We start from the raw sequence: 18,098 nt of genomic DNA, 5'->3' as shown, positions 1-18,098 counted from the left end.
GAACAATCTCCTGTCACGTTCTTCAAAACAAAAACAACTCAATGGAGAGGCACGCGGCCTCCATGAGACAGGTGAGAGCGAAGACCAAAGTCCCCAGGTTCAAAGGCCCCGGCTTCAAACTCCGCACCCAACGACCCCGGGCTCCCAAGACCTCTCCTCTCAGCTCCTCAGACCGGCCAGGGCCCCCCTCACCTCTTGCAGAAGTTTCGTTTCCTACAGCTGGACGCCGCCCAGTCGCGGATCAGATTAACTTTCTAGTTACCCTTTCCCCATCGGTCCCGCCTTCAAGAAGACCAACCCCGGGGCACCGATAAAGAAAGGTAGCCGCCGCGGGGGAGCACACGCCAGTGCCCACGGACACACCCGCGCCCACGGACACACCCGCGCCCACGCACACACCCGCGCCCACGCACACGGACGCGCCCGGGCGCGCGCCGCCGCTTGTCAGCTCGTGCTCCCAGTCCTGAGGAGAAAGCCCGAGGGGCTGCGGCTTCCCTCGCCGACCCCGCCGCCATGAGGTAAGGGCTCTTCCCCGCTCCTCCCAACTCTGCGTATGCCTTTCTTCACACCGGTGTTTCTCCTTGTCCCGTTTCCAGCGCAGCGCTGCGGCCCTTTGAGGGGCCGAGCCCCTCGCGCCCCGCAGCCGGGCGCCTGGTTGGGGACGCGTCCCGGAGCCCTGTGCGGGTCCCGGGCGTCTGAAGTCGGGCCTGTCGGCGAGGGTGGCCGAGCGCACGCGCCCCGGGAGGCCTGTCTCCCTGGCGGCTGCGCGGATCCCCTTAGGGCCGTGGCCGTCCCCTCCTTCCCAGGGCTGCAGCTGCCGTTCCCTCAGTGTGTGCAGACGCGGTTTGGCCGCAGCCCTCCAGGCGGCGCATCGTCTGCTGCTGCCATTTTGCCTGATTTGTGGGTCTGAGTTCCTCCCTCCCCGGGAGCTACCTTTGTTCCGCTACACGGTCTTACTGCTCCGCCCGATCCGCTCTTCTATGATGATTTCTTCCCCGTCCCCTTCACTAGTGCATGCTGGTGGGGTCCTTTTCGTCCCCATTTTGTGTCCTGTCCCCGGGGCTAGCACCCTGCCTTGCATGTGGTCACTGAACCATCCGCATTTCAGAAGTTGAAGACTGAGAGGTTAAGATCTTGGGCGCCTGAGGCAGATAGTCCTTTGTTCTGAATGCTGACTCTGCACAACTTCTAGTTGGGTGACCCAAAGCAAAGTTTCCTAAACTCGGTGAGTCTGTTTCTTAGATGTTATAAAACTTAATGGCAGCCATCTCTTAGGACTGTGGAAAGGGTTAATTGCTTAGCACATGCTATTTGCATATCTTGACTATTATTGTAAGTAAAGAAGAAAATAAGTGCCTCACTTCGAACATTTGTAAGAAGGGAGGGAGGTATCAGGAAGGAGACTGGAGAAACAGGAAAAACGGGGTGCACAGTATCTATATGCAAGATGGGGTGGAAGAGGGATGAACCCCATTGGGGACTGTCTCCCAGGAACAGTGAAAGACTGCTCCTTCCAGGCAAAACTCCAGAATTGCCTGAAGATAAATACCCCTTCAGACACAATAGTCGCTCTCCGCCAGCCTCCCGGAGACAAAGTTTACAACTTAAGTGAACAAAGTTTAAAAAAGGAAAACTCATGGCATCCAGTTATGCAGAGATTCCACAGAGTCTAGGCAAAGCAGTGGAGTCTGAAAATCCCTTTGAGATCTCAGACCACATTCAGAATGCCTGAGGCAGCCCTACTCATTGTCCTTGGGCTGAGCTGATAGAAACCTTCCAGACAGAAGCAGGTGTTCATTTTACTCTATGGATGGGCATGGGGCTGCTAAGCCCATATTGTCATGGATCTGGGCAGGCTGTTCAGCTCATGGCATGTCGTGCCTAGGATTTTGGTACAGTTACCCCAGAGAAAGGAACAACTACCAAGGCACGGTCTTGCCAGGTTTCCTAATCAGGATTGTATGAAACAGTCCAAAACCTATTTTCTTCTTTTTTTTTTTTTTTAAGGATTGGCACCTGGGCTAACAACTTGCCAATCTTTTTTTTTTTTTTTCTGCTTTATCTCCCCAAACCCGCCCTGTACACAGTTGTATATCTTAGTTGCAGGTCGTTCTAGTTGTGGGATGTGGGATGCCGCCTCAACGTGGCCTGACGAGCGATGCCATGTCCACGCCCAGGATCTGAACCCTGGGCCACGGCAGCGGAGTGCGCAAACTTAACCACTCCGCTACGGAGCCGGCCCCCAAAACCTATTTTCAAAATCCAAACATGAAGTCAGACACAGAGCATGCCAAGATAGAAAGACAAGTGGGATAGGGCAGAGTGAAGTGAGAGAAAGTTTAGAGCTTCTGTCTTTATTAGCAGAAGGGAAGAACTAACAGAAATTCCCTCATCTGGCATTTAGGTGCTTTTTATGCTAGACTCATGCCTCTGGGCTGGACATGCCAGAAGTTTCCAAAATGCAACTGCATTCATTCACTCATTCAACAAATATTTATTTGTTGAGCTTCTACCATATGCCTAGGATAACAGATGCTGGGGACACAGAGGTGAAAAAATAAAATCAAAACAAGGTCCCTATTCTCATGGGGCTTACATTTAAATGGGGAAATAGACAAACAGTAGATAAGTGAGTAAAGAATCAACATAATTCAGAAAGTGATAAGTGCTATAAGGAAAATAAAATAGTGTAATGGGCTAAGACAGTGATGTAGAATGCAGGGGGCTATCTTAGATAGCTATGCCACAGGCAGCCTCTTAGATAGGGAATATTTAAGCTGAACTTACAGGAAAGAGCTAGTCATGCAAAAATTTAGGAGCAGAGCAATCTGAGTAAACATAACAGGCGTAAAAGTCCTTGAACTTGATATGTTCAAGATAGGAAGAAGGTCAGTATGTCTAAAGCACAGTAAATGAAGAGAGTAGTAGGAGAGAAGGCTGGACAGACAGATGAGGCCAGCTCCTTTAGGGACTTGTAGGACATGGCAAGGGCTGGATTAATATCTAGGGATGTTGGGAAGTCATTGGGAGATTTTAAGCCAGGGTACGGACATAATCTGGTTTACATTTTCAAAAGTCTACTGGTACTATGTGGGAACCAAAAGTGGAAGCAGGGAGACCAGATTTTTCCGCAGCTCAAAGGGAAGGTAATTGTGTTTTAGACTAGGAAATTAGCAGTGGAAATGGAGAAAAGTGGATGGATTTGAGATGCATCTGGGTGGTAGAATTAAGAGGACTTCCTATTGGATTGAATGAGGAGTTGAGAGAAGAGGAGCAATCAAAGATTACTCCTAGGTTATTTGGCCTTGGAACTAAGAGGTGCCAAACAAGGTGGGGAAGACTGAGGGAGGAACATGCTCAAGGAGCCCAGATTTCTGTATTGGATATGTTTATTTGAGTTGCTAGTTGAACTTGTAATTGAAGATGTGAATTGAAGATTAGGTAAGTCTGGAATTCAGGGGAGAGATCAGAGTTAGAGGAAATACGTTAGAAGACCATCAGCATATATATCAGAAAGTTTGAATTGTCGGGAAAAGAGGTATTTCAGTTCACTTATCTTAATAATGATAATTATATCTTTGATAACTAAGATTCTTGCTTTTCCTTCAGATCACTTCTAATACATTTTTACCTAGGTCTTTTGAGAGAGATCATTAATCACCCCTAAAGAAAGAAATCTCTGTAGCTCCATGTCTGAAGCACTCTGCACAGCACGTCCTACTGAGAAGTTGTTCCCTCTCAAAACAACTCCAACAATGTGGAATGCTGTGACTTTAGATTGAGGACTCATATTTGAAACAAATGATTTCTTAACCTGAGACTTTTACGTATCCAGCATGTCTTTTCTAATGGTTAGTCACACAGATCTCTTACCTACTCTTTAAGCTGGTCTAAAATCCCTTCATGTTTTCTCTTTAGGTCCTCCTGAAGTAAAGTGAATTTTACATACATTAGATATATCTTACATTTTAAAGCGAACTATTCTAGAAGATAACTTCCAATTTTTATATTAAAGAGATAGTATAGCATTATTGTTGAAAGTCATTAGTTTTTGAGTCAGGCAGAACTAGGTTTGAATCTTGGCTCAGCCACTTTAATAGCTGTGTAACCTTTAACGTGTAATTTAAACTGTCTCCCAGTCCTCATCCATAAAATTGTGAAAATAATGAGAGATTGTTATAAAAATGACATGTAATTTGTATAAAGTGCTTGGCACACTGCCCAGCATGTATAAACTATCAGTGAATGGTAATTTTATTTTTTTGAGTACTCATCTGATTCTAGATAGTATTTTATAAATAGTATAACATTTATACTACTGAGCTGAGTCTGCAGGGAGCCCAGGTCATATGCATAAAGTTGTTTTTTCAAACACATTCTTCTTTGCCATTTAATTTAGCTCTTGACCTTGAATAAAATATCAGAAATTTCAAGTTAAAGGAGAACTCTAACCTGTTGGGCTTGAGGCCTTTTTATCCATTAAGTCCTAAATGCCCAGTGTCTCCAACTATCCTGTCCCATCCAGTGGCCACTAGACATATTAAAAGTAAATAAATTAATAATTAATAAAGTAATAAATTAATTAAAAGTAAATAAAAAATTCAATTCCTCAGTACGAGCCACATTTCAAGTGATCAGAGGACACATGTGTCTAATGTCTACAATATTGACAGCAGAGGTAAGAACATTTTCTTCATGGCAGGAAGTTCTATTGAAAAGCTTAAGTTTAGAACCTACAGTCACTAAAATCTGGGACCTGTATACAAGTTTGAATGTATATACACAGAGAAAGAGAATAAATATGAAAAAATTATAAAAATTGAAATTAATCATTATAAGCTAACTTAAATGTTAATGTTTAAATAGTGTAAAGTTGGAAAACATTTCATGGAGTAATATATTAGATTATAAATATGAAATGGTATTATTTTCCAATCACTACCACTAGTTGTGCAGTTAATCCAGTTCTCTAACTTTTCTGTTACTTTTGGCTATTAGGATAGCCGCTTTCCAGTTGCTGAAAACTTAGTCCAATTCAGTTTAAAACCTCAATCTCAATAGCACAGCTAGAGGCACTCACAACTAGAAGATACAACTATGTACCTGGGGGGCTTTTGGCAGAAGAAAAAGAAACAAAACCCTCAATCTCATATTAGATTCAAAGCCCTCTCCTCCTCCTTCCAAACGCCCAATGAATATTGGCATAAATGCTATAAAGAACAGGAAAATGTGATAGAGTAGACTTTAGGATGACTGGCAAGGTGGGGGTGCAGCTTTAGCTAAGGTGGTCAGGGGTAGGCCTCTGTGAAGAGCTGACATTTGAGCCAAGACCAGAATTAGGAGAATAAGTAAGCCCTTGAACTCTGTTAGGAAGAGTTCACAGAGGGAATAAAAGGGAGGTACAGGTGCCCTGAGGTGGGTACATACGTGGCATAAGAAATAAGAAACAATAAAATTGTTTTAAGGGCTAGTATGTCTGGAGTGCAGTGAGCAAGAAGACAGTGGTACAAAATGAAGCTAGAGAAGTAGACATGGGCCAGATGATGAAGGGCATAGCAACCATGGTTAGGAGTTTGAGGCTGGAGATAAAGATTTGAGCATTAACAATGGATAGCTTTACTTTGCTTCATATTCCATCTTTCTTGCAATTTCCTCCTTCTCTCCTACAAGCATCATTTTCTCCCTTAATACTGGATCATTCCCATCGGCATATCATTAAGTCATTAAAACATATCATGATTAAAATATTTTTTGACAATTCCTCCAGCCTCCCTCCAGCAGTGGCTCTATTTCTCTACTCCCTTCATAGTAAAATTCCTTGATACAGTGGCGTATATTCCCCATATCCACTTCTTCACCTCCCATTATGCCCTCAACCCTCTCCAGTAATGTGTTCATCCCCACCATTCTAATAAACATTTATCAAGGTCCCCCACAGGTTTACTTCTGCCAAAAACAGTGGTCTCATCTCTGTCCTCATTTTCTGAACCTCTTAGAATCATTTTACACATTGAATATTCATCTTTCTTTCTTGAAATAAATATTTTCTTCCTTAGGCTTTCTTGACACCAGATTGCTCGGCTCTCCTGCTCCCTCACTGATTATTCTTTCTTGGCCTCCTTTCCTGTCCTTCTATTCTGCTTGACCTGTAATGTCTTACAGCTTAGTTTTTGACCTCCATTTGCACTCACTCCTAAGGTAATTTCATTCTAGATCTCATGGTTTTAAAGTTAATCTGCATGCTGATGACTTCCAGTTTTATATCCTGAGTTCTAGTGTCACTCCTCATCTCCAGAATTTTCTTCATTAATATCCAACTTCATACTTGTCATCTTCACTTGAATGTCCAATACAGATCGCAAATGTAACATTTCCAAATAGTCCTCTTGATATATCCACTCAGTTCCTGAAGTCAAAAGCATAGGAATTATTCTTGATTCCCTCTTTCCCTCATGGTCCTCCCCACACCCAATCCATCAGAAAGACATGTCAGCTCTGCCTCCAAAATATAACTAACTATCCAGTCCTCACTAGCCCTTCAGTACAAGCTTGTATCATCTCTCCCTGGATTTCTTCAAGAGCTGCTTTCATGTCTCTTTCAGGGACATTTGCTCTGCCCAAGCTATTTAAATTTTAGTTACCTCCCAGACCCCCTGCCAGCCTCCCATTCCCCTCTCCTGCTTTATTTTTCTCCTTAGCACTTATTATCATCTTACACACTGTATATTTTCATTTATTATTTGGTCTTTTTATGGCATACCCCACCCCTGTATTAGAATGTAAGCTACAGAGTGTCAGGATTTTTTTTTTCTGTTTTGTTCATTGTTGTATTCCTAATACTTAAACAGTACCCTGCACATAGTAGGCTCTCAATAAATATTTGTTGAATAAATAGCTTCCCACTAGTTTCCCAACTTCCTCTCTTGAGCCCTTATCATCCTGTCTCCACAGAGCAGCCAGAGGGATTTTTTAAAACCTAGATCAATCATGATCATTTCCCTACTTAGAAATCTGCCTCCAGTGATTTCCCTTTGCAATTAGACTAAAATTTATATTCCAAGCCCTGCATCATCTGGCCCTGCCTACTACTACACCTCATCTCCGGCTACTCTCCTTTTTGTTTACTATCGTTCAGCCATACTTTTCTTGTTTCTCTCCTCTGAACTTTCCAAGTTTGTTCTCACATGAGGCCTTTGTGCTCACTGGTTCCCTAGCACAAACCAATGTTTCTCAACCTCAGCACTATTGACATTGTTGGGGCTGACCTGTATTGTATGGTATTTAACAGCATCCCTGGTTTTGACCTAGTAGATGCCAGTAGCATTCCTCCAGTGGTGACAACCACATTGTCTCCACACTTTACCAAATGTTCCCTGGGGGGCAAAACCACCCTGGTGGAGAAGCACTGGTTTAGACCATTCTGCCCTCAGGTCTTCTATGAATGCCTCCTTTCATTGTTGAGATCTTCCTTCAATTGCCCCTTTCTACAAGGGCTATTCCTTGTCAAGGATAACTAAAATACCCCCACCCAACACCATTTAATCCCATTACTCTGGTATTTTTTTTTCTTTACACTTATTGTCTGGAATTATGTTGTCCATTGATTTGTTTACATGTTTATTTTCTGTCCACTTCTTTTGTTCCCTCCTCATGCAGATTGAAATTACCACAAAGAAAGGACCCCTTTCTGTCTTGTTTACTCTTCCATCCACTACAACTAGAATATTGCCTGGCAAGTATGAGTGAGGTGATCACTAAAGGTTTCTTGATAGAAATATTAATATAGTTTCCATAAATTTCCAAATATATATTTATATTGTACATACAGAGAGGGGGCTCCTGTTTGCAGCAGAAAGGAAAATACACACACAGTACACTGTTCATCTCATAATTAGAGCATTCTCTCTTGGAGAGAAGCCTTAAGTAATTTTTTTCTGTATATTTCTTGTGACCCTTAATTATGGCCAGTAATAGATTTAGAAAGCCTTTCCTGACTGCCTCACCATCATCAGCAAAACAAACAAATAAAATTGGGTCTATTATTAGGACTTTGTCAGTTGCAGACAGTACAAACCCAATTCAAACTGGTTAAGCAAAAAGAGAGAAAGAGAGATTATTTGTGTAAGAAAATAGAAGTCCAGTGATGGACAGGGTGATCCAGGCAAGACTGGGTTGAGGTATCTAGTCGGTTCCATGAGCAATCCATCTTTCTTCCTGTCTAAGTCTGCTTTCTCTATGTTTCATTCTTTCTCAGGAAGGTTCTCCCCAAGAGTTTGGAAAGATAACCGCCAGCAACTCCAAACATATTTTCTACCAGCTTAAAATTTTTGGAGGGAAGAGAAATAGTTTGAGCAAGGTCCCATTTCAACAAAATCATATTTTAATTGGACTATCTCTGAATAAATCACTAGGACTGGGGAATGGCTGGAGTATCTTTTGCCTTCCTGCAGACTGGAGTGAAGGGTGGACAGCCTGTCTCAAATCACATGGACTGAGAGTAGGGGGAGAGATTGTTCCACAAAGGAAAACCAAAAGAAGGGATCCTCATCAAGTAAAAGCCACAGATGTCCACAACACTGGACTGTGTCCCCTTCTTGGGCCACTTCCATGGAACTTTTTTGGAATGCTGAATTGTAATTGACTGTTTACGTATAATATAGGCTTTGTATAAGCAGGACTGTGTCTTGTTCACAGTTACATCCCCAGGGTTATTCAGAAGATCTTGCATATAAAAGGCTGTCAGTGATGAATACATAATTCCTATCCCTTCCTTCCCCCTTCATCTCCCTAGTTTCAGAAACAGGGTTTCCACTGGGCCCTATAGAGATCACAATATGCCTCCCAAAAAGGGAACTCAACAAATATCTCTTGAAGTGAATATTAAGAGGAGATAAGTAAGCATTAGCCTTTATTATTGCCTGCAACTCCAGAGGTCAGAAGGATATGGCACTTACAAAAAACCTACTAAGATTCTTTTTGCCTTTTCCTCATTTTTTCTAAATCTGTGTTAACTCTCCTATTATCTGTCTCAAACTTAACGCTTCTCCCTATCTCTTGCTATACCTGTTCTCATGTGTTTCTATGCCTTTTCTCTCTGTGAGGTTTTCTTTTTCTATCTTTTGGTTTTTTTTGTTCTTTCTATATGTCTTTGCAAAAATGATATATTCATGTGGTTTCTCTGTCTTCTTCAATGTACTTCTTTTTCTCATTTATCACTCTTTTCTCCCTTTACTACTCATAATACAGAAATGGAATTTTATGTTAATTATCGACTGTGTATATATTCATTCTTAATTTTCAAGGCTAGTTAATGAAACATTTTAAAGTCCCCTTTCTAAAAAGAAGTGGTACTCATGGGTTAGTGACTGCTAAAAGGAAATACATACCCTATAACATAGAAAACCCTGTCATCCCTCCAGAATGGATTTTGGAATAAATAATGAAAATTTAATGGAATATTTCTGAGACATAACTGTACACAGAGGAAACTAGTATAAAGTTATAGGAGCCTACTGCTTTAACTGTAAGACCAAATAAAAGATAAAATTGGTGGTTAAGGAAAGAACAGGATTTAAGGTTTAAAAATTGATGATTTCCTTTATTTCTTTGAAAACTAAAAAGGAGTTTGTCTTTGACAGTGAAATTCCTGAAGACTCCTTGAAGGCCATTCTGTTGGAGTTAGAATGTCACTTTACATGGAGTTTACTTAAGGAAGACATTCTGTTTGATGTGGAAGACACAATTGGGCAACAGCTTGAATTTCTTACCACAGAATCCAGGCTTACTCTCTATAACCTATTGGCCTATGTGAAACACCTGAAAGGCCAAAATAAAGATGCCCTAGAGTGCTTGGAACAAGCAGAAGAAATAATCCAGCGTGAACACTCAGACAAAGAAGAAGTACGAAGTCTGGTCACTTGGGGAAACTATGCCTGGGTGTATTATCACATGGACCAGCTTAAAGAAGCTCAAACGTATATAGACAAGGTAGGGAATGTCTGCAAGAAATTGTCCAGTCCTTCCCACTACAAGTTGGAGTGTCCTGAGATTGACTGTGAGAAAGGGTGGGCACTCTTGAAATTTGGAGGAAAGTATTACCATAAGGCTAAAGTGGCTTTTGAGAAGGCTCTGGAAGCGGAACCTGACAATCCAGAATTTAACATCGGCTATGCCATCACAGTGTATCGGCTGGATGATTTTGATAGAGAAGAGTCTATAAAGAGCTTTTCTCTGGGGCCTCTGAGGAAGGCTGTTACCTTGAACCCAGATAACACCTACGTTAAGGTTTTTCTGGCACTGAAGCTTCAAGATGTTCATGCAGAAGCTGAAGGGGAAAAGTATATTGAAGAAATCCTGGACCAAATATCATCCCAACCATATGTCCTTCGTTATGTAGCCAAATTCTACAGGAGGAAAAATTCCTGGGACAGAGCTCTTGAACTTTTGAGAAAGGCCTTGGAGGTGACACCAACCTCTTCTTTCGTGCATCACCAAATGGGACTTTGCTATAGGGCACAAATGATCCAGATCAAGAAGGCCGCTCGCAATAGACCTAAAGGAAAGGATAAACTGAAAGTTGATAAGCTGATTACATCTGCTATATTTCATTTTGAAACAGCTGTGCAACGAGACTCTATGTATGCGTTTGCCTACACAGACCTGGCCAACATGTATGCTGAGGGAGGCCAGTATAACAATGCTGAAGAGGTTTTCCAGAAAGCCCTTCGTCTGGAGAACATAACTGATGATCACAAACATCAGATCCACTACCACTATGGCCGCTTTCAGGAATTTCACCGTAAATCAGAAAATACTGCCATCCACCATTATTTAGAAGCCTTAAAGGTCAAAGACAGGTCATCCGTGCGCACCAAACTGACAAGTGCTCTGAAGAAATTGGCTACCAAGAGACTTGGTCACAATGCTTCAGATGTGCAGAGTTTAAGTGCCCTAGGGTTTGTTTACAAGCTGGAGGGAGAAAAGAGGCAAGCTGCTGAGTACTATGAGAGGGCCCAAAAGATAGATCCAGAAAATGAAGAATTCCTTACTGCTCTCTGTGAGCTTCGACTTTCCATTTAAATGCATACTCTAGGAAATTAGTTCTAAGCTTTTCTCTTCCTTTTGGGTTCTTATATTTTTGTTTATTGTTTTAATCCGTTGTGCATTACAGAGCCAATTTTCATTGAATGGTCATTGTGTACCAGGCATTATGCTAAATACTTTATATATATTATGATGAATCTTTTGCTGTTTTATATTTTTTTAAATTAAAATACTAGAAGCCATTGAGAAACAGCAACCTTCCAGCTGTTGTAATTTTTAAAAATATTGTGGCCGTTATGACTTTATACCCTTTTATCTCTGCTATTTATAATAATTTTCTGATTCAATTTTGTCAAGTTCCCATATTACTCATTTATGCAATGAGCATAATCCTATATAAGCATTTGAACCTACATCGAGAACACTCTTTCAGAAATACACAGTTATATTAGTTAAGCTCTTAACTGTGCAGCTTGCAAAAGATGGAACCTTCCAGTTACAGATGTTCTAACTTTGATGAGGATATTTAACCATCAACCTGATTGTCACCTAAAGAATCCTTTTTGTTGAAAGAAAAAAGTTGATATTAACAAAAAGTTTGTCCTTCAGTAAAAGGAGACAAACTAGAGCATGAGAAAAAAGGCAATAAAGGAGAGAAACTAGAGCATGAGAAAAAAAATTTCCTCAAATACAGAACTTTAGGGCCCCATGAGAAATCTGAAGTATTATATCCCAAAATATTCGTTTGTTAAGTAGCTAGAAATAATTATGAGGAAAAGAATGAATAATGAAAAATTATTAGTCTCAAGTTTCTCGGGTTCTTTTAACTAGAAGAATAAACCTAAACTAAATCTGGTTGGCATTAATTTTATTCCTTCCAATTGAAATTGCAGTATTTTATGTTAAAATCATTGACATAGAAAGCAGACCAATTGAGAAACGTGGAGAGATGATAAGCAAATGGGTAAAGTAAATACCCCCTACTTATATCCCTGGATTGCCAAGATTTCAGGCATTTAGTTTGGGGTCTGAACTGGGTAGAGTTGTCATACGCACAATATCTGGCCTTTGGTTAACTGTTTGAGTATTCCAGAGTTACTTCTTGGAAGCTTTTTCTTTTGTCTGAAACGTTCAGATTGATATGTTTTGCTGTAGATCCTGCAGGAATAGTTAAGCCTTGCTTTCAGTTTTAATATCCACCTTGAAGAGTCACTACTTAAGGGCTCTTATCCCAGGGCACTTTTTAAATTGGGATGTTACTAAAAGCCGCTTCTCTAATGTTTCTTTGATTATAGACTACACAATTATATTTACCACCACAGTATTAAGGGAAAGGTGTGCCATGTGATTTAATTCTCCATACTGCCAGTGTGGCTCTTAAAACTACTATGTATGAATGTGTGTGTGTTTTACCTCTCGTTACTATTTTTTTACTTTTAAAATTTATATTATGGTTATAACTATTATAAAAGTAATGAATTCTCATTGTAAAGTTTTAAATATACAGAAGTATATAAATTTAAAGGTGAGAGCACTCCCCTCACCATATCCCAATTCTACATCCCCAAGGTAAACTTTTAACAATTTTCTATGTATCCTTCCAGATATTTTTTCTATACATAGGCAGACATCCGTGTATACTGTAATGTATCTCATGAATTAAATTTTTGAAAAAGTTTGTTTTACTTAAGTCTCTGCTGTTTTTATTTTGCTCATTTCATTGGTGTATTCAACAAGGAAAAACAGGGAAGAGAATGATCTTTACTCAACTATTTCAGAAAGGACTGAAGGTAGAAGTATCAGTAGAAGCATTTGTCCCATTTTGCAGCAAATATTTTATTTTGCAGCAAGTCATTATCCCCCATTAGGAATAATGTTGTAATTAAGATTATGTTCCCAAGTAGAGACTGCATGCAATGAAATACAGTTATAGCAAAACAAAGATACAACTATAAGCCTCTGTATTTAAATACTAGACTTTAAGGTCCACTAAATAACTTTAAACTTCACTAGATATTAAAACCTTGAAATATAAAGAAGTCATGACATACTAAGAAAGTATAAAATCAGCATATGAAAAATGAAACTGTAAAATGAACTAAAATTAATATGTTTATAACAACTTTAAATTTGGTCAATAATTGTGCTTTCCTTCCTAAAATCTATAACTATTTAGAGTTAATTTCATAGACTTTGGTTTTAAAAAAGACCTCAGATTTCACCTTTATCAATTAACCATCAAAACTGAGGTTTGAGGGCCAGCCCTTGTGGCCTAGTGGTTAAGTTCACTGTGCTCCGCTTCAGCGGCCCAGGTTTGGTTCCTGGATGTGAACCTACATTACTGGTTGGTGTTCATGCTGTGGTGGTGGCCCACATACAATATAGGGGGAGATTTGCAACAGATCTTAGCTCAGGGCACATCTTCCTCAGCAAAAAAACCCCACTGAGTTTTGAATTATCTTCCTAAGTGATAATTTCATCTTCAAATAGTCCTTATTCTTAGAAATTTGTTTCTTCCATTTAGCTGAAGATTTTTGACATCAAGTTTGCACATATTTGACTGTCATCAAGAATCTCAGAGATCTAATCATTTTTAGAGGTGACATTTTGTATTAGCACTGTTGATGCAAACGGCAGAAAACCCAGCTCAAACTAACCTAAGCAAAAATGGGAATGTAATGGCTGATGTAATTTAATAGTCCAGGAGCAGCACTATTTCAGATAAATTTGAAGGGATAAGTGAGTCACCAAATACATATCAGTGGCTATTAATGGAAGTCAAGTGATGCTGAGTAGCCAAAAACCACATGTCCAGTACACATGCCTTAAAATATTTGAACACAGTTGCCCTGTGGCCCTGAGACTGCTTTAAGCTTAACATGCCATTTTCTTTCACTCACTCCCGTAAGACATTGAAGCTCCTCCCCATCATGGTTAATTTGAATTCTCTTCAAATGGTCTTTACCCTTTGCTAATGGTGTGTGTTCAGTTTAACTTAATACCTAAAGGGAGGTTTTAGGACTGTGTTAGAATGATCCCTTCTTTTTTCTATGAACTATACTTCTATTAATGTAGCCAAAATCAAATTATCCACTTAGTATCTGCTTATGTGTAGGTTTTTCCACACATGCCATTTTAAGGTATGCCTTTGACATCCTATACCTGAGCATTTGGCTTTTGAAAGTGTTTTATGTCGCTTGGTAGCATTGAGCACTTCAATTCAGATGACCAGATCTCTTAAAGAAGTTGTTGAGGAAATATTGTATGTAAGATGCTATTCATTACAAATAACAGAACAGATAATAGAAAACCCAAGCTGTCTTTAAAACAGAAAAGTAAGAATCTTGTTTTCAACTTGATTAAGCAACACTGAATCTTTTTAAGCAGTGTAACTAAGACAACCACTCTCTCTACTTTTCAGCTCTGATTTACTAATTTGGCTCCATTCAGAGAAAGCCCTGCCCTTGTGATCCTAAGATGACTGCCACATGCACTCTATGTCTGTGAAACAGCATTTCTCCTCCCCTAACCATAGAGGAATTCCAGGTTTGCGGTCTCATAGGGTCATCTCAGGTTACATGCCCATTCTCAATTCAGTCATCATAGCCAGAGAGGAAGGTATCATGCTCATTAGTTAGGTCTGAGACACATAGCTGGCCCTGAAAGCCAGGAACGGGGACTTCCCTGGAAGCATATGGACTGCAAGGTGCAGGGGTGGAATTATCAAGAAAATTGCTATTGGATACTGGCAGCCAAAAACACCAAGGGTATGTAGATTCAAATCAGTGCCTTCTTCCCCCACTCCATACATTTCTCTGTAGCAAGTAAAGAATTTCAGAAAGGAGCCAGAGTCATTCTTAACACTGAATCCCCAGGTAAACTTTTTGTGTTGGGATTTTTAGGTGCTGTGTCTCCTCAGTCTGGTTCTCTTCTTCCTTCAGATATCTGCTTTCCTCCTCAGCATCCTGGAGGGCAGCCTGGTAGGGTGGTGGTATATAGAAGACAGAGCAAGGGAAGAAGTTATACTCGCATTGTAGCAACTACTACCAACTGTACTTGAGATAACTTCAAAAAATCGGTAGAACAGCCAGAGGCATTATGGCCTATGAACGTGTCTGAAGTACCACAGATGGCTGTGTTGACTGAAATAATGACCGGAGAAGCCGTCACCAGCTTATTCACTAGCTGCTGTGAGGTCCACAGGTCTTAACAGGACTAGTCCAAATTCAGTGTAACAAAGGTAGATGATAAACGTGGGCATGGGATGATCTGGACATCAGACTAACCCAGATTACCCATGTGGTCAGCCTGCACATGTATATGTTTGTGATGGCAAAGACCCATAGAAAAACTGCTTTGCATTCACTAGATTAGGCACTTTAACACGTTACCTTATTTAGCCAGCTCAACACTGCAAATGCATAGACCTAGGCTCAGAGAAGTTGAGTAATGTTCTCAAAATCACAAGCTACTAAGGCGTTAAGTGGTAGGACTAGGATTTTAAACAGATCTGACCTAATTTACAGTGCACTCTCTGTCCACTGTATCAGTGCTTCACAAACGTAACCCTAAATCAGAATCACTGGTGAAGCTTCTTAAAAACCAAATTCCCAGGTCCCACCACAGACCTACTAAATTAGAGGCTGTAGGGCTGGAGCCTAGAAATGTATATATTTGTAGAGCACCCAAAGTCATTCTGAGGATCAGCCAGGTAAGAAAATGACTATTACAGCCTATAATACCTTTGGTGGGCTGGCCTAGTCTGATCTATATCCCATGCATTCCGTTTCTAAGTAGAAATCCTAAGGGAAACTATATATGTGTGTGATGTGGAAGCTCTGAATAAAAAGGTTAGGGGAAATAACAGAAGGAATAAGCAAGAATAGTGAAGAATCAGGTTTGAGGAGGATCTTACTTCAAAGGACAGCCTGACTCCCAACTCTGGAGCCACATCAAAACTAAAGTAGAATGAGATTAACCCAGAATTGCATTGAATCTCTTCCCAAAATTCCTCCTCATCAATTATGTGAAGAGTCTCCTCAAAATCCATCAGAGTTGCCAACTAACAAAAATATTAATCTTTCTCTCTCTCTGACACATGTGTATAAACACACACACACACACACACACAGAGTACCTTAGCCCTTTGCACTGCGAAGTTGGATTTTCAGGTTCAACTCCCTTTCCCTCCCTTTCCCCTTCCCCGAGGCCTTTACCTGGAACCTCACTATGAACTGTAGATGGCGCCCTGTTCTTTTAACTTAAAGTACATAATAACTCCAACATTTGCCACATAATTCGGAAAACTCTCACATTCAGGGGCCATTCAGACAGTGAGTCATAGAAAAGATCATTTGCTTTAACTAACCTGTTTGTAGAAATCAGCCGACAAGAGCTGCTTATAAACAGAACAATTCTTTGGGAAACACAGTCTACCACAGCACTTCTCAAACTTTAACCCACATGCACATCACTTGGAAATCTTGTTAAAAGGCAGATTCTGATTCTGTAGATCTCACAAAGGGCCTGAGATTCTGCACTTTAAACAGACTCCTACGTTATAATGATGTTGCTGTTCTTCTGTCTACATTTTGAGTAGTAAGGTCTACCACATTGTTCCTCAAACTTGGCTGCACATTGGAATCACCTGAGAAGTTAAAAAAACAAAACGCTGATCTGTAGGTCCCACCCCAGACACTGATGTAATTGGCATGGGGTCCAGCGCAGGTATTATGATTTGTTTTTTATTGAGTTCATGATAGTTTACATCATTGTGAAATTTCAGTTGTACATTATTTCTTGTCCATCACCATATAAGGGCACCCCTTCACCCCTTGTGCTCATCCCCCACCCTCCACCCCCCTTCCCCTGGTAACCACTGAACTGTTTTCTTTGTCCATGTGTTTGTTTAAATTCCACATATGAGTGAAAACATATGGTGTTTGTCTTTCTCAGTCTGGTTTATTTTGCTTAGCAGAATACCCTCCAGGTCCATCTGTGTTGTTGCAAATAGGATGATTTTGTCTTTTTTAATGACTGAGTAGTATGCCATTGTATATATATATATATACTACATCTTCTTTATCCAATCATCAGTCGATGGGCACTTGGATTGCTTCCATGTCTTGCCTATTGTGAATAGTGCTGAAATGAACATAGGGGTACTGTTGATTTCAAGTTGTTCGGAGATACCCAGTAGTAGGATAGCTGGGTCATATGGTAATTCTATTTTTAGTGTTTTGAGGAATCTTCATATTGTTTTCCATAGTGGCTGCACCAGTTTGCATTCCCACCAGCAGTGTATGAGGGTTCCCTTTTCTCCATACCCTCTCCAACATTTGTTATTTTTAGTCTTAGTAATTATACCCATTTTAATGGGTGTTAGGCGGTATTGTAGTGTAGTTTTTTGATTTTCATTTCCCTGACGATTAGTGATGTTGAACATCTTTTCATGTGCTTATTGGCCATCTGTATATCTCCTTTGGGAAAATGTCTGCTCATATCCTCTGCCCGTTTTTTGATCGGGCTGTTTGTTTTTTTCTTGTTCAGTTGTGGAGTTCCTTATATATTATGGAGATTAACCACTTGTTGGATATATGATTTGCAAATATTTTCTCCCAATTGGTGGGGTGTCTTTTTGTTTTGATCCTACTTTCTTTTGCTTTGCAGGAGCTCTTCAGTCTGATGAACTCCCGCTTGTTTATTTTTTCTTTTGTTTCCCTTGTCTGAGAAGACATAGTATTCAAAAAGATCCTTTTAAGTTTGATGTCAAAGAGCGTACTACCTATATTTTCTTCCAGTAGTTTTATGGTTTCAGGACTTATCATCAAGTCTTTGATCCATTTTGAGTTTATTCTTGTGTATGGCATTAGATAATGCTCTACTTTCATTCTTTTGCAAGTGGTTGTCCAGATTTCCCCACACCATGTATTGAAGAGACTATCTTTTCTCCATTACATGTTCTAGGCACCTTTGTTGAAGATTAGCCTGTTGATGTGCAGTTTTATTTCTGGGCTTTCAGTTCTGTTCCATTGATCTGCGTGCCTCTTTTTGTA

At 40.3% G+C, this 18,098-nt stretch overlaps 3 protein-coding genes across 3 annotated transcripts in view; 2 read left to right on the top strand and 1 right to left on the bottom strand.

Annotated features, from left to right (window-relative positions):
- LIPA (lipase A, lysosomal acid type) overlaps positions 1-18,098 on the bottom strand; it is a 277,601-nt gene that overhangs the window by 193,858 nt on the left and 65,645 nt on the right. The gene's annotated exons all lie outside the window — the stretch shown is intronic.
- LOC106844964 (interferon-induced protein with tetratricopeptide repeats 5-like) lies at positions 386-12,728 on the top strand. The gene is made up of 2 exons (XM_044754563.2): positions 386-518; positions 9,639-12,728. The coding sequence occupies exons 1-2, from the start codon at positions 514-516 to the stop codon at positions 11,077-11,079; spliced, it is 1,446 nt and encodes a 481-aa protein (XP_044610498.2). The 5' UTR covers positions 386-513; the 3' UTR covers positions 11,080-12,728.
- Positions 392-18,098, top strand: part of LOC106844970 (interferon-induced protein with tetratricopeptide repeats 1-like) — a 77,572-nt gene continuing 59,865 nt past the window's right edge. The window contains exon 1 of the mRNA XM_070487543.1: positions 392-518. Coding sequence (XP_070343644.1) covers positions 514-518 — 5 coding nt within the window. The 5' untranslated portion in view covers positions 392-513. The remainder of the gene's footprint in view (positions 519-18,098) is intronic.

Source organism: Equus asinus, chromosome 2 (genome assembly GCF_041296235.1).
Source record: "Equus asinus isolate D_3611 breed Donkey chromosome 2, EquAss-T2T_v2, whole genome shotgun sequence".
Classification (NCBI taxonomy): domain Eukaryota; kingdom Metazoa; phylum Chordata; class Mammalia; order Perissodactyla; family Equidae; genus Equus; species Equus asinus.
The sequence above is the reverse complement of the archived record's forward strand: the minus strand, read 5'-3'. Positions and strand labels throughout refer to the sequence as shown.